At 48.6% G+C, this 13,298-nt stretch overlaps 2 protein-coding genes across 4 annotated transcripts; both read left to right on the forward strand.

Annotated features, from left to right (window-relative positions):
• Nucleotides 1-306: 306 nt before the first annotated feature.
• LOC134553738 (gasdermin-A3-like) lies at nucleotides 307-7,426 on the forward strand. Of its 2 annotated transcripts, none has more exons than XM_063403789.1 (10): nucleotides 307-626; nucleotides 1,908-2,168; nucleotides 2,330-2,525; nucleotides 3,837-4,002; nucleotides 4,074-4,167; nucleotides 4,582-4,629; nucleotides 4,894-5,048; nucleotides 5,232-5,382; nucleotides 6,084-6,157; nucleotides 6,293-7,426. In XM_063403789.1, the coding sequence occupies exons 2-10, from the start codon at nucleotides 1,949-1,951 to the stop codon at nucleotides 6,527-6,529; spliced, it is 1,341 nt and encodes a 446-aa protein (XP_063259859.1). In that variant the 5' UTR covers nucleotides 307-626; nucleotides 1,908-1,948; the 3' UTR covers nucleotides 6,530-7,426. The 2 variants fall into 2 exon arrangements, with proteins under 2 accessions (XP_063259859.1, XP_063259857.1); XM_063403787.1 differs by having other exon boundaries at nucleotides 313-626; nucleotides 1,904-2,168.
• A 149-nt stretch (nucleotides 7,427-7,575) lies between these two features.
• On the forward strand, nucleotides 7,576-13,226 carry LOC134553735 (gasdermin-A3-like). Of its 2 annotated transcripts, XM_063403782.1 has the most exons (10): nucleotides 7,576-8,149; nucleotides 9,227-9,482; nucleotides 9,644-9,839; nucleotides 10,083-10,248; nucleotides 10,321-10,414; nucleotides 10,809-10,862; nucleotides 11,106-11,260; nucleotides 11,443-11,593; nucleotides 12,488-12,561; nucleotides 12,696-13,226. In XM_063403782.1, the coding sequence occupies exons 2-10, from the start codon at nucleotides 9,263-9,265 to the stop codon at nucleotides 12,927-12,929; spliced, it is 1,344 nt and encodes a 447-aa protein (XP_063259852.1). In that variant the 5' UTR covers nucleotides 7,576-8,149; nucleotides 9,227-9,262; the 3' UTR covers nucleotides 12,930-13,226. The 2 variants fall into 2 exon arrangements, with proteins under 2 accessions (XP_063259852.1, XP_063259851.1); XM_063403781.1 differs by lacking the exon at nucleotides 7,576-8,149 and having other exon boundaries at nucleotides 8,717-9,482.
• The last annotated feature ends 72 nt before the right edge of the window (nucleotides 13,227-13,298 follow it).

The following is a 13,298-nucleotide window of genomic DNA, read 5'->3' on the forward strand; positions in this document are numbered from 1 at the left end:
GGCTCGGGTTGGAAGGCCCCTTAAGGCTGCAGAGGCATCCATGGGCAGGGACACCTTCCACTATCCCAGGTAGATCCAAGCTACATCCAACCTGGCCTTGGACACTCCCAGGGATGGGGCAGGCCCAGCTTCTTTGGGAAACTTGTGCCAGGGCATCACCCACATGTACAAAGAACAATGTCTTGCCAATACCCCTTCCTGAGTCCCTTTCTCCATTTAGCAAAGAACACCAGTGTTCCATTGCTGTATAAAGTTCAATCACACAACAATGAAATGATTAGCCTTGTAAGGAAACCCCATCCAGTCCCTCCTGCTGCCAGCAGCAGGGACACTTTCCTGTCCAGTCTGGGCTGCGACACTTCCAGCAATGGGCTTTCGTCTCCTCCATCTGTAGAAGTTTGAGTTATCCGCAGCCCCTTTAACAGACTCTGCTCAGTGACTGAAAAGGAAGTGTTACGCCATCACCGGCCAATTTGTGGAAGCGGAACCCTGTCAGGAGGATGAAGTGATCTCACAGCTGGGAACAACAGATAAGCTGCTGGGAACAGCCAGGGATCGTCCAGCACGGATCGGGTCTAACACCCCTCCCGCCCAGGTGGTGCTTTGGGCAGCTCCCTGTTAGCAAGGTAAGAGAAATCAATTCACTCTTTGCTCTGGCTTTGTGGGGGTGAGAGTTTCCTGTGGCATTTACAGTTCCCGTAAGTAGCAAACACTTCCACACCGTTGGCAGAGAGCCAGAGGACTTCTCCCCAGTCCTGCTGCTCTCCAGAGGCCACAACAGCTCGGCAGCCCCGCGGTCTGCTCTGCACGCCCCCCGCCCCACAAACACGGAAGTGCATTACCCCAGAATGTGGGTAGGGGTGAGGGTTGGTGGGAGCTCTGTCTTTAAGTGCTCTCGTTTAGTTTCTCTTCCCTTCCGGCAGACTCAAGGGAAAGAGCCCGGAAGTGCTACAGACATTGAGCACACAAAACTATTTGTCTTTGGAATGGTTCAAACTGATAGAAAGTAGGATTAGATGGGCTATAGGGAAGAAATTCCTCTGTGTGAGGGTGGTCAGGCACTGGCACCAGCCCACATCCCTGGCAGGCTGGACGGGGCTTGGAGCAACCTGTGCCAGTGGAAGGTGTCCCTGGCCAATATAGGGAGAGGAATGGGGATGAGCTTTAAGGTCCCTTCCCACCCAAACCATTCCAGATTGTTCTGTTTCACCTCTCCAGCTCCATCCCGTAAAACACCACAAAAGTGAAACTGAAACTTTCTGATAAAAACAAGCTGTCCCAGACAAGGAGCAGGGACTTTTTGCTGGCCCTCAAACACCAACTCTCCCCTGCAGACCAACAGGGTCTGCCCAAGCACATGGACTGGGCTGATTTCTCTCTAGTTTGGTGGACATTTGCCCTAAAACCAGAATCCTCCGAGTGTGCTAGCCGTGTTCTCTCTGTGTAATCACTGGTGACCACCAGCAAAGGCAGACGAGGCCAAACAACCCAGAGTCCCTGCTGCATCCTGGCCAAACTCTCCCTGGAATAACCCTGGGAAATCTGTGTCTCTGGGTAATAGTGGTCATTATTTTGAAATCTTCTTCATAATCAAATTAAAACTTTGTAACTATGTGCTGCTTAAGCTGCTCCAGGGGAAGTTTAGCTTAGACATCAGGAAAACATTCTTCACTGAAAGAGTGAATGGTCACTGGACTCACCTGCCCAGAGCATTTCCTGGAGTAATCATCCCTGGGTGTGTTTAAAGAAAGACTGGACTTGGAACTCAGTGCCATGATGAGGAAGTGTTTGTTGATAGGTTGGACTGGATGTCCTCAAAGATCTTTTCCAATCTAGTTCATTCTGTGATTCTGTGCTATGATTTCAAGTAATTTGGCTTAATTTGTGTTGCCTCTTTCCAAAGGTAGAAATCTCCTTGGCTTTGCTTTAAAAACTCAGCCACAGCAGAATGTTCAAAAAACTCACCAAATGCATCGTAAATGAAATGGATCCAAGCAAGGAAATGGTCCCTGTTGAGAGCATCGCACACCAGGAGCACTTCAGGCTTCTCTATCTACTGACAAAAAAAAGAAAATCAAACCGAATATTCCACCCAGCTCCTTACTATGAGCCAACAGGGTTCACACTGGATCATGTGCTGCTGCCTGGAGAAGTGCATATAAACATAGGTAAAGCCCAAATTTATCAATATAAATTTATCAAATACCATAGATAATATGTTTGAACCATTTGGGGCTGAACTCTACCAAGTTCCAGCTTTCCTGTGTGATAGACTCACAGTGCTGAGCCTGTGTAGTCCTGCTTAACATAACTCATGGAATTCTTTCAGAGACCATCCGACAAGATTCCAGCCCATTTACTCTCACAAAAACCAGCACTGACCAAGCTGATGGAGGTCTCAGCATTTCTGTTGACCCTGCAAGCGTAGGGCTGCAAGGAGCTGCCTCCTTGTCCAATGTCTTTTCCATCAAGACACAGAAGAAGAGCATATCACGGGACTCACTGGAGGCACTGAGAAGAAAAAGGTAAGGAATGACAAAGGGAGCACACACGCTCCATTCAGCCCCCTCCAGCCCATGCCAGGTCAACAATGGGTATTCAACAGCCTAAAACCAAGATTAAGACCTTTAGGCATGAATTTCCCCTAACTAGACCAGGTGAGACAGGGAATGGAGAGACAAGGTCCCCACTGAGCCTCCTCTTCTACAGGCTTATCCCCCTGTCGTGGTTTGACACTGGCCAAATGCCAGGCAGTGACAAAAGTCACTCACTCTCTCTCCCCTGCTACAGCTGGGCAGAGGAGAGAGAAAACATTAAAGAAAGGGTTCGTGAGTTGATATAAGGACTTGGAGAAAACACTTGAAAGGCAATACAGGCTCAACTTAGAGCTGTAAAATGAGTTTCTTTCTAACAAGATCACAGGAGGATCATGAGAAATGAACTAGGCCCTTTAAAAATACCTTTCTATCCCTCAGCCCCTCCCTCCTTCCCACTGACAGTGCCACGGAAAGGGCAGGGGGGTTTTGGTCAGATCTTCACCCAAGGTTTTCTTCTGCTGCTCAGGGACAGGAGTCCTTCCCCTGCTTCGCTGTGGGGGTGCCTTCCCATGGGAGACAGTTCTCCATGAACTTCTCCAGCGTAGTTCAAATCTCAGGAGCAGCAGCAATCATCCCAAAACTGCTGCCACAGGAGTCCTTCCCATGGGCAACAGTCCTCTCAGAACTGCTGTGCTGGGGGTGACTCTTCCTCAGGTGCAGTCCTCCAGGGCCAGGCTGCTCCAGCCTGGGAGCAGGGCCCTCTCTCCAGTGGGTCTCCCACTGGATCACAGCCTCCTCCAGGCATCCTCCTGCTGCAGCAGGGGCACATCCCCCACGGGCTGTGGGTGGATCTCTGCATTCCCTGTGGATCCCCATGGGCTGCAGGAGCACAGCTGCTTCCTTGTCATCTTCACCACAGCCTGCAGCACCTCCTGTCCCTCCTTCTCCACTGACCTTGGTGTCCATTTTGTTTCCTTCACATCTTCTCATCCCCTCCTCTTCTCTGCCTAGGAAAAATCTGTGTCCCAATTTGTTTTGATTTTCTCCTTAAGGATGTTATCACAGAGCTGTTCCCAACATCCCTAATTGGCCCAGGCTTGGTCAGCAGCATGTCAATCTTCAGAGCCAGCAGGGATTGGCTCTGCCACACACGGTGGAAGCTTCTGGCAGCTTCTCACAGAAGACACCTCTGTGGAGCCCCTGCTACCAAAATCCAGGCCATGGAGAACCAAGACATCCCCCCAGCTGTGTCAGCTGCTCGTGGTGCTCAAAACTCTTCCAAATCTTTTCCTCTTTTAGGGGAATCAACATGGATCATTCCTTCATCCGACAACTACAGAAAACAGACATCGGTCTATTTGTGGTCACTGAAATGCTCGAAGCTTCGGAGAGTGCCGTCTACAGGGAATGCACCAGGGCAGACGGGGGCTTCATCGCCCATTGTTATGCCAAATTTTCTGCAAAGGTTTGGCTTGTCCCTCCTTCCTTCCCCAACACCTGCACCCAGGTGTTCCAATGGCTGTTTTCCTTGACCAGGGCACCAGAGAGAACAACCAAAGCATAGCCATACCCAAGGGCTGCACCCTGGCCTTCAATACCATCCCGCTACAAATAAGAGATGGAGCCTGGGGTAAGTAACTTGCAGATATGACCAGTTTCTCCCTTCCACAAAAGATGCACAAGAGGAAGAACATTTTAACAAGAATCACCTGGTCTCAGATACACCCTAAGCGTGTTTGCAAGGAGAGGGAAGCAGTGTAAGAGACAGAAATCACCTGGGGGAGGCCAGACAGCCCATGCAAGGTCACTACCTACACAAGAAAGATGCTGTTTGGGGAGGGGTCAGCAAAAAGAGGACAGAAGGATGTCTCAGATCTACTTATCAGGAGCTGCAAAGCTCCTGCTGTAAATGGCACAGAGAACAGAGTTTGGGTTTGTTTATTTTGTACTCAGAGGAAAAGAACCAAGGTGAAAACAGAGTGGGTGACCAACAGTGGGAAGACGGATGTAAAACACCCTAAATGTCCTTTTTATCGTCTTTCAGAATTGGATTATTTCCGAAGAGGAGACTACATAATTGCATCTTATGAAGGTGAGCATAAGTAATGCCTTTTAGGACTTCCACACGCACAACTTTTACCTGCTTTGGGTAAGATGGGATCTCCCAGCACACAACAAATCACCAGATCTGCATTTACGTCTTCCCACACACACAGTTGTGACACATCACATCCCAACTGCCCCAATTCCATACAACTCCAAAAACACTCATATGAGTGTTTCAAACTCTGAGTTTAGAGCTGCCTGTGACCTCCTAGAACTCAAGTGACACATTTGGTCTCATTCTGCTTTGCAGGTCCCTCACAAGGAAATTTAGGAGTGGTGCTGATAGAAGTTGAAAACCACTGTCAAATTTTCTCCAAGTTGTCTCCTGACGTGCTGCTCATTGTCTTAAACACCATCAAAGCTGTGATGGGAGACAACAACCTCCTTCAGGAGCTCAGCCACAAAGTAAGTGAAGCTTTGCTTACGGCCACCATTTAGAAATACAGACACATCCAGGACCACACCTCTTGCCCAGGTCATCTGTCCTGTGCCACAATCGTCCATCCACACTCAGCACATCTCTCTGCTCTGCACAAGCAGCAGCCTCGGCCCTCAAATCCTGACATTTCTTTTCCTTGTACCTTGCAGATGGAAGACGTTCTTGAGCAAAATGATGGTTATGAGCTGAAATCTGAGAGCCCAAAATTACAAGCCCTGTTCAGCACCTTACAGCATTTCCCAAGAGGTGATCTCCTTCTGCTGGCTGAAGGAATCACCTACGTCCTTGATGCTTTGCATGGTGAGGCTTTGGGTCTTTGAGAGGGAAATCAAGGCAGGGATGACTCCCAGTCCTGCCATTCCCTCCTGCCTTCTCTCTCTCCTTCTCCTCTTCCTCAAATGGAATCTACATCTGAGTCCCATGGAGAGGAGAGGAGAGAAATCCCCTCTGCACCCATCCAGGGCTCCCAGCTCCATCAAAGTGCAGTCACAGCTTCCTCTCAAGGGGCAGCCCAGATCTCTGCTCTGGTGACCAGTGACAGGACACAAGCAAATGGCTGGAGCTGTGTCTGGGAGGGTTAGGTTGGATATCAGGGAAAGGTTCTTACCCCAGAGGGTGCTCAGGCACTGAACACACTCCCCAGGGAATGGTCACAGCCCCAAGGCTCACAGAGCTCCAGCAGGGTTTGGACAACGCTCTCAGCACATGCTGGGATTGCTGAGATTGTCCTGTGCAGGGATGGGAGTTGGACATCCATTATCCTTGTAGATCCCTTCTAACCCAGTATTCTGTGATTCTGTGAGTAACAGCCAGATCACTCTCACAGTGAGCATGCATAAACAATTTCTATTGAAACATCCAAAGAACTTCCAACTAAATGGGCACTTTTTACAAAAAATGATCACCCTTCCCATCCTCTTCACTCTTTCCCATCCTGCTCTCCCATCCCACCACCAACCTTAGTGCAATGTTTGGGATCCAAACCCAGTTTATTTCTGCAGAGTTAATGGAGGATCAGCTGCTGCTGCTGCTGGAATCCTTGGAAAGGAAGATTGTGTCCCAACAGCTGAAGCTGGTGAGAACACACATCACACTTGGCTCCTTTCAAGGGGGTGCAGACTATTTTAATTCTGTCAGCATCTCCATAGTGATGTCAAAAGTTGACAGCTGATGAAAATCCTGATTTTGCTTCTTTTATTGTTGTTTAAAGGTTGGAAACCTACTGAAACACGACCTGGAGTATCGGATGGAGAATTTCCGTGTGGATGCTGGGCTGCTGTCCTTCCCACACGCAGAGGATCAGAAGTTAACCATTGCCCTGGTGGAGCTGAGTGGAGTGCAGCTCCAGGAAGATGGATCAGCTGTCCCTACGGATCAGCCCTTCGAGGCTGTGGCTGCCCTGTTTGTGGCCCTGTACGCCCTCAACCTCCTGAGTGGCTCTGAGTAGGAGGTACCTGGCCCTGCCCAGGGAAATCCTCTGTAAAGGGTTGGGAAATCTCTGCTGATGAACCAGGTTGCTCTCCCAATATCATCCATCTTAATGCTCAAGGCTGCTTTTGCTGGCAAAAGCATATTTAAGGCTGGAATATTCATTATGGATGCTAAAGGCTTGGTATCAAAGTAGATTTGTCTGTCTGTCTCCCCAGGAATTCTGAGGGACAACAGGAAAATCCAAAAGCCCAAGTACTCACAGGCTTGGCACCAGTGGCTCATGTAATCCTGCTTCCTCAAAATGCTGCTGCTGCTTCTCCAGTCAGTAAATGGGAAAGGGAAGGGCAAAGGGAATGGAAAGGGGAAGGGAATGGAAAGGGAAAGGGGAGATGCATGGGAAAATTGAAAGAACATACTAAGGCAAAAGGGAATTGCAAAGGAAAAGGGAGGAAATGAGAAGGAAACAAAAGCCAAAGGAAAACATCTGCAGTGATTCACCATGGTCCAGCTCTGGTTCAGCAGGGGTCCATCAAGTGCTGGTTGTAGGAAGGTGGGGGATCCCAAAGGTTTCACTGACACCTCCCTCATCCCATCTTCCCGAGACGCTCAGGAATCACAGACAGCACTTCAGAGAAACACTATAAACACTCTCATTAAAAATTTATAAAGAGAGAGCAGCTTCTTGCTAAGCAATTGGGTGTTCTCAAAGCCAATTTCTTAATTTCATACCTTTTCAGTCCCATGGCAACATCTGACAACCACAGGACTGAGGCCGTACCAGAAATAAGGGCCCCTGATGTGGATACAGGAGTCTCCTGTAGAGAACTTTCTATAATAAAACATGAATATTTTGATTACTCCTTTGTACACTATTCCAAGAGAGACTAATAAAAGAGAAGTTTTCATGTAAAAATGTGCACTTGAGTCCTGGAATCTTCACATGGATGGCTTTTACTGTCAAACAAGCATGGCAACGTATCCAGGAAACGTGGACTGGCTCGGGTTGGAAGGCCCCTGAAGGCTGCAGAGGCATCCATGGGCAGGGACACCTTCCACTATCCCAGGTAGATCCAAGCCACATCCAACCTGGCCTTGGACACTCCCAGGGATGGGGCAGGCCCAGCTTCTTTGGGAAACTTGTGCCAGGGCATCACCCACATTTACAAGGAGGAATGTCTTGCCAATACCCCTTCCTGAGTCCCTTTCTCCATTTAGCAAAGAACACCAGTGTTCCATTGCTGTATAAAGTTCAATCACACAACAATGAAATGATTAGCCTTGTAAGGAAACCCCATCCAGTCCCTCCTGCTGCCAGCAGCAGGGACATTTTCTTGTCCAGTCTGGGCTGGGACACTTCCAGCAATGGGCTTTTGTCTCCTCCATCTGTAGAAGTTTGAGTTACCCACAGCCACTGTAACAGACTCTGCTCTATGACTTAAAAGGAAGTGTTATGCAAGCAGGGGCCGATTTGTGGAAGCGGAACCCTGGTGATGAGGATGTTTAATTGCTGAAGTGATCTCACAGCTGGGAACAGCTCCTGATAAGCTGCTGGGAACAGCCAGGGATCGTCCAGCACGGATCAGGTCTAACACCCCTCCCGCCCAGGTGGTGCTTTGGGGAGCCCCCTGTTAGCAAGGTAAGAGAAATCAATTTACTCTTTGCTCTGGCTTTGTGGGGGTGCGACTTTCCTGTGGCATTTACAGTTCCCGTACTTAGCAAACACTTCCACACTTTTGGCAGAGAGCCAGAGGACTTCTCCCCAGTCCTGCTGCTCTCCTGAGGTCACAACACCTCAGCAACCTGCTCTGCACGCCCCCCACCCCACAAACAGACAAGTGCTTTACCCAAGAGCATTGGGTAGGGGAGAAGATTTGTGGGAGTTCTCTCTTTAAGTGCTCCTGTTTAGTTTTTCTTCTCTTCTTGAAGACCTTCAAGGAAATGAGTCCTTCAAGGGCTACTAACCTTGAGCACACAAGGCCATTGGTGTTTGGAATGGTTTAAACTCAAAGAGGGCAGTATTAGTTTTGATATTGGCAAGAGATCCTCCCTCTGAGGATGCTGATGCCTCAGAACAGGTTGCCCTGAGGAGCTGTGGCTGTCACATCCAGTGACAGTGTCTATAACCAGTGTGAACAGGGCTTGGAGCAGCCTGGGAGACTGGAAGGTGTACCTGACCATGGCAGGGAGAGGAATGGGATGAGCTTTAAGGTCCCTTCCAACCAAAACCAGTCTGTATTGCTCAATTTCCCCTCCTCAGCTCCATCCCGTAAAGCACCAGATAAGTGAAACTGAAACTTTATGATAAAGCTGTCTCAGGAAAGAAACAGGGATTTCCTTCTTGTCTTCAAACTCCAGCTCTCCTCTGCAGAACAACAGAGCCTGCTAAATGAGGCTGGGCTGGGCTATTTTCTCTTGATTTTGGGGCACATTTATCCCCCAAATCGGCACCAGTAGGGGCTGCCAGCTGTGTTCTCTTTGCACAACAACTGGGGTTCACCAGCAAAGGGGGACGAAGCCAAACAACCCACAGCTCCTGCTGCTTCCTCCCCAAACACTCCCCATAAAAACCCTGTGAAACTTGTGTCCTCAAAAAATGAGGGGGATTTGGGATCATTATTTTGAAATCATCTTCATCATTAAAGTAACACTATGTTGCAATGTCCTCCTATTATGTCAAGTAAATAAGCTTAGCTTGTGTTCCCTCTTTCTCAAGGCACAAATCCCCTTGGCTTTGCCTCAGCCACAGAAAATGTTTAAAAAACTCACCAAATGCATCGTAAATCAAATGGATCCAAGCAAGGAATTTGTCCCTGTTGAGAGCATCGCAGACAATGAGCACTTCAGGCCTCTCTATCTCCTGAAAAAAAAAAGCAAACCAAAAAACTTATTTCACCCAGCTCCCTACTACCAGCGAACAGGGTTCACACTGGATCATGTGCTGCTGCCTGGAGGAGATGGTACAAGCATAGGTAAAGCCCAAATTTATCAATATAAATTTATCAAATACCATAGATAATATGTTTGAACCATTTGTGGCTGAACTCTACCAAGTTCCAGCTTTCCTGTGTGATAGATTCACAGTGCTGAGCCTGTGTAGTCCTGCTTAACATAACTCATGGAATTCTTTCAGAGTCCATCCATGAAGATTCCAGCCCATTTACTCTCACAAAAACCTGTGCTGACCAAGCTGATGGAGGTCTCAGCATTTCTGTTGACCCTGCAAACGTAGAGCTAAAAGGAGGTGCCTCCACATCCAAGGAGTTTTCCATTACTCCACAGAAGAAGAGCATATCACTGGACTCACTGGAGGCATTGAGAAGAGAAAGGTAAGGAATGACAAAGGGAGCTCAAGTCATCCCCTCCAGCACACACCAGGTCCACAACGGGTTCTCAACAGCCTAAAACCAAGATTAATACCTTAGGGCATGAATTTCCCTTAACTAGGCCAGGTTAGGCAGGGAATGGAGTGAAGAGATCCCCCCGAGCCTTCTCTTCAACAGGCTTATCCCCCCCAGCTGCCTCAGCTGCTCCTGGTGCTCTAAACCCCTCCTAACCTTTTCCTCTTTTAGGGGAATCAACACGGAGCATTCCTTCATCCGACAACTACGGAAAACAAACATCAGGCTATTCGTGGTCACTGAAATCCTCGAAGCCTCGGAGGAGGCTGTCTACAAGGAATCCACCAAGGCAAATGGAGGCTTCAAGATCAAACTTTATGCCACATTCTGTGCACAGGTTTGGCTTGTCCCTCCTTCCTTCCCCAACACCTGCACCCAGGTGTTCTAACTGGCTGTTTTCTTTATCCAGAGCACCAGGGAAGACAAACAAAGCATAGTCATACCCAAGGGCTGCACCCTGGCCTTCAGGACCATCCCGATACAAATTAGAGATGGAGCATGGGGTAAGCACCTTCCAGAAATGATCAGTTTCTCCATTACTGAAACAGTGCAGAAGAGGAAGAACATTTTATGAAGAAACACTTGGCACCAGAGCCACACTCAGCTTGTCTGCAAAGAGGTGGAGGAAGTGTTAGGGACAGAAATCACTTAGGAAAGGTCAGATAAACCATCTTAGGTCAATGACACTCTTTGGGGAGGAGTTAGTAAAGAAAAAAAAGGAGGAAGCCTCAGATCTACTTTTCAGGAGCTGCAAAGCTCCAGTTGATAAATGGCTCTAAGAGCAGAGTTTTGGTGCTTCTTTTCCTTTCCTATTCAGAAGAGTCTGGTTGGAAACTGGGTTGGTGACGACCACAAGGAAGACTGATACAGAAAACTGTCCCTTTTATCCTCTTTCAGATCTGGATCATTTCCCAGCAGAAGCTGTGAGAAAGGCAGCTTATGTAGCTGATGGTAAGCAATGCATTTTACTGCTTCTACATGTACAACTTTTAGCTGCTTTGGGTAAGGTGGAATCTCCCAGCATATAACAAATCAACAGGAGAGATGCATTTGGCTCTACCCTGAGCCACCACAACTGTCCCAATTCCATATAACTCCAAAAACACGCACACGAGTGTTTCAAACTCTGAGTTTAGAGCTGCCTGTGACCTCCTAGAACTCAAGTGACACATTTGGTCTTATTGTGCTTTGCAGGTCCCTCACAAGGAAATTTAGGAGTGGTGCTAACAGAAGTTAAATACTCCTGCCGAATTTTCCCCGAGTTGTCTCCTGACCAGCTGCTCATCGTCTTAAACACCATCAAAGCTGTGATGGGAGACAACAACCTCCTTCAGGAGCTCAGCCACAAAGTAAGTGAAGCTTTGCTTACTGCCACCATTTAGAAATACAGACACATCCAGACCACACCTCTTGCCCAGGTCATCTGTCCTGTGCCACAATCGTCCATCCACACTCAGCACATCTCTCTGCTCTGCACAAGCAGAAGCCTCGGCCCTCAAATCCTGACATTTCTTTTCCTTGTTCCTTGCAGATGGAAGAAATTTCTGAGCAAAATGATGGTTATGAGCTGAAATCTGAGAGCCCAGAATTACAAGCCCTGTTCAGCACCTTACAGCATTTCCCAAGAGGTGATCTCCTTCTGCTGGCTGAAGGAATCACCTACGTCCTTGATGCTTTGCATGGTGAGGCTTTGGGTCTTTCAGAGGGAAATCAAGGCAGGGATGACTCCCAAATCCTGCCATTCCCTCCTGCCTTCTTCTCATGATGAGGAGAGGAGAGGAGAGGAGAGGAGAGGAGAGGAGAGGAGAGGAGAGGAGAGGAGAGGAGAGGAGAGGAGAGGAGAGGAGAGGAGAGGAGAGGAGAGGAGAGGAGAGGAGAGGAGAGGAGAGGAGAGGAGAGGAGAGGAGAGGAGAGGAGAGGAGAGGAGAGGAGAGGAGAGGAGAGGAGAGGAGAGGAGAGGAGAGGAGAGGAGAGGAGAGGAGAGGAGAGGAGAGGAGAGGAGAGGAGAGGAGAGGAGAGGAGAGAAATCCCCTCTGCACCCATCCAGGGCTCCCAGCTCCATCAAAATGCAGTCACAGCTTCCTCCCAAGGGGCAGCCCAGATCTCTGCTCTGGTGACCAGCGACAGGACACAGGCAAATGGCTGGAGCTGTGTCTGGGAGGGTTAGGTTGGATATCAGGGAAAGGTTCTTACCCCAGGCATTGAACACACTCCCCACGGAATGGTCACAGCCCCAAGGCTCACAGAGCTCCAGCAGGGTTTGGACAACGCTCTCAGCACATGCTGGGATTGCTGAGATTGTCCTGTGCAGGGATGGGAGTTGGACATCCATTATCCTTGTAGATCCCTTCTAACCCAGTATTCTGTGATTCTGTGAGTAACAGCCAGATCACTCTCACAGTGAGCCTGCATAAATCATTTCCATTAAAACATCCAAAGATCTTCCAACCAAAGAAGCATTTCCTACAAGGAATGATCGCCCTTCCAATCCTCTTCACTCTTTCCCATCCTGCTCTCCCATCCCACCACCAACCTTGGTGCAATGTTTGGGATCCAAACCCAGTTTATTTCTGCAGAGTTAATGGAGGATCAGCTGCTGCTGCTGCTGGAATCCTTGGAAAGGAAGATTGTGTCCCAACAGCTGAAGCTGGTGAGAACACACATCACACTTGGCTCCTTCCAAGGGGAGGCAGGGGCTATGTTAATTATAACATTTCCATAGTGACATCACAAGTTGACAACTGCTTGAAATTCTGATTTTGCTTCTCTTTTGTTGCTGTGAAGGTTGGAAACCTCCTGAAACATGACCTGAATAAGGGGAAGGAGACTTTCTTTGTGGATGCTGGGCTGCTCTTCCCACACGCAGAGGATCAGGAGTTAACCATTGCCCTGGTGGAGCTGAGTGGAGTGCAGCTCCAGGAAGATGGATCAGCTGTCCCTACGGATCAGCCCTTCGAGGCTGTGGCTGCCCTGTTTGTGGCCCTGTACGCCCTCAGCCTCCTGAGTGGCTCTGAGTAGGAGGTACCTGGCCCTGCCCAGGGAAACCCTGGGTAAAGGGTTGGGAAATCTCTGCTGACAAGATAGTTTTCCATCCTGATATCATCCTTGTTGATCCTCAATGCTGCTCTGCCTCACAAATGCAGATTTAAGGCAGGAAAACTCATTATGGATATTAAAGGCTGGATATCAAAGTCGATTTGTTTCACTAACACCTCACTGGTCCAAACATTGCCATCATCCCTGAGATGTTCGAGGGACACAGGCGGCACTTTACAGCAACCATACTCTCATTACCACGTTATAAATAAAGAGGAACTTCTTGCTATACAACTGAGTGTTCTCAAAGTCAGTGTCTTAATTTTATATGGTTTTGGTCGCACAGCACAT

Source organism: Prinia subflava, chromosome 8 (genome assembly GCF_021018805.1).
Source record: "Prinia subflava isolate CZ2003 ecotype Zambia chromosome 8, Cam_Psub_1.2, whole genome shotgun sequence".
Taxonomy (NCBI): domain Eukaryota; kingdom Metazoa; phylum Chordata; class Aves; order Passeriformes; family Cisticolidae; genus Prinia; species Prinia subflava.

Coding starts and splice junctions, on each gene's coding strand:
- LOC134553735 (XM_063403781.1), top strand. CDS start 9,107: ATGAGGGGGATTTGGGATCATTATTTTGAAATCATCTTCATCATTAAA. Junction 10,415..10,808: donor AATTAGAGATGGAGCATGGG/GTAAGCACCTTC, acceptor ATCCTCTTTCAG/ATCTGGATCATTTCCCAGCA. Junction 12,562..12,695: donor TGTCCCAACAGCTGAAGCTG/GTGAGAACACAC, acceptor GTTGCTGTGAAG/GTTGGAAACCTCCTGAAACA.
- LOC134553738 (XM_063403789.1), top strand. CDS start 1,949: ATGTTCAAAAAACTCACCAAATGCATCGTAAATGAAATGGATCCAAGC. Junction 4,168..4,581: donor AATAAGAGATGGAGCCTGGG/GTAAGTAACTTG, acceptor ATCGTCTTTCAG/AATTGGATTATTTCCGAAGA. Junction 5,049..5,231: donor TTCAGGAGCTCAGCCACAAA/GTAAGTGAAGCT, acceptor TGTACCTTGCAG/ATGGAAGACGTTCTTGAGCA.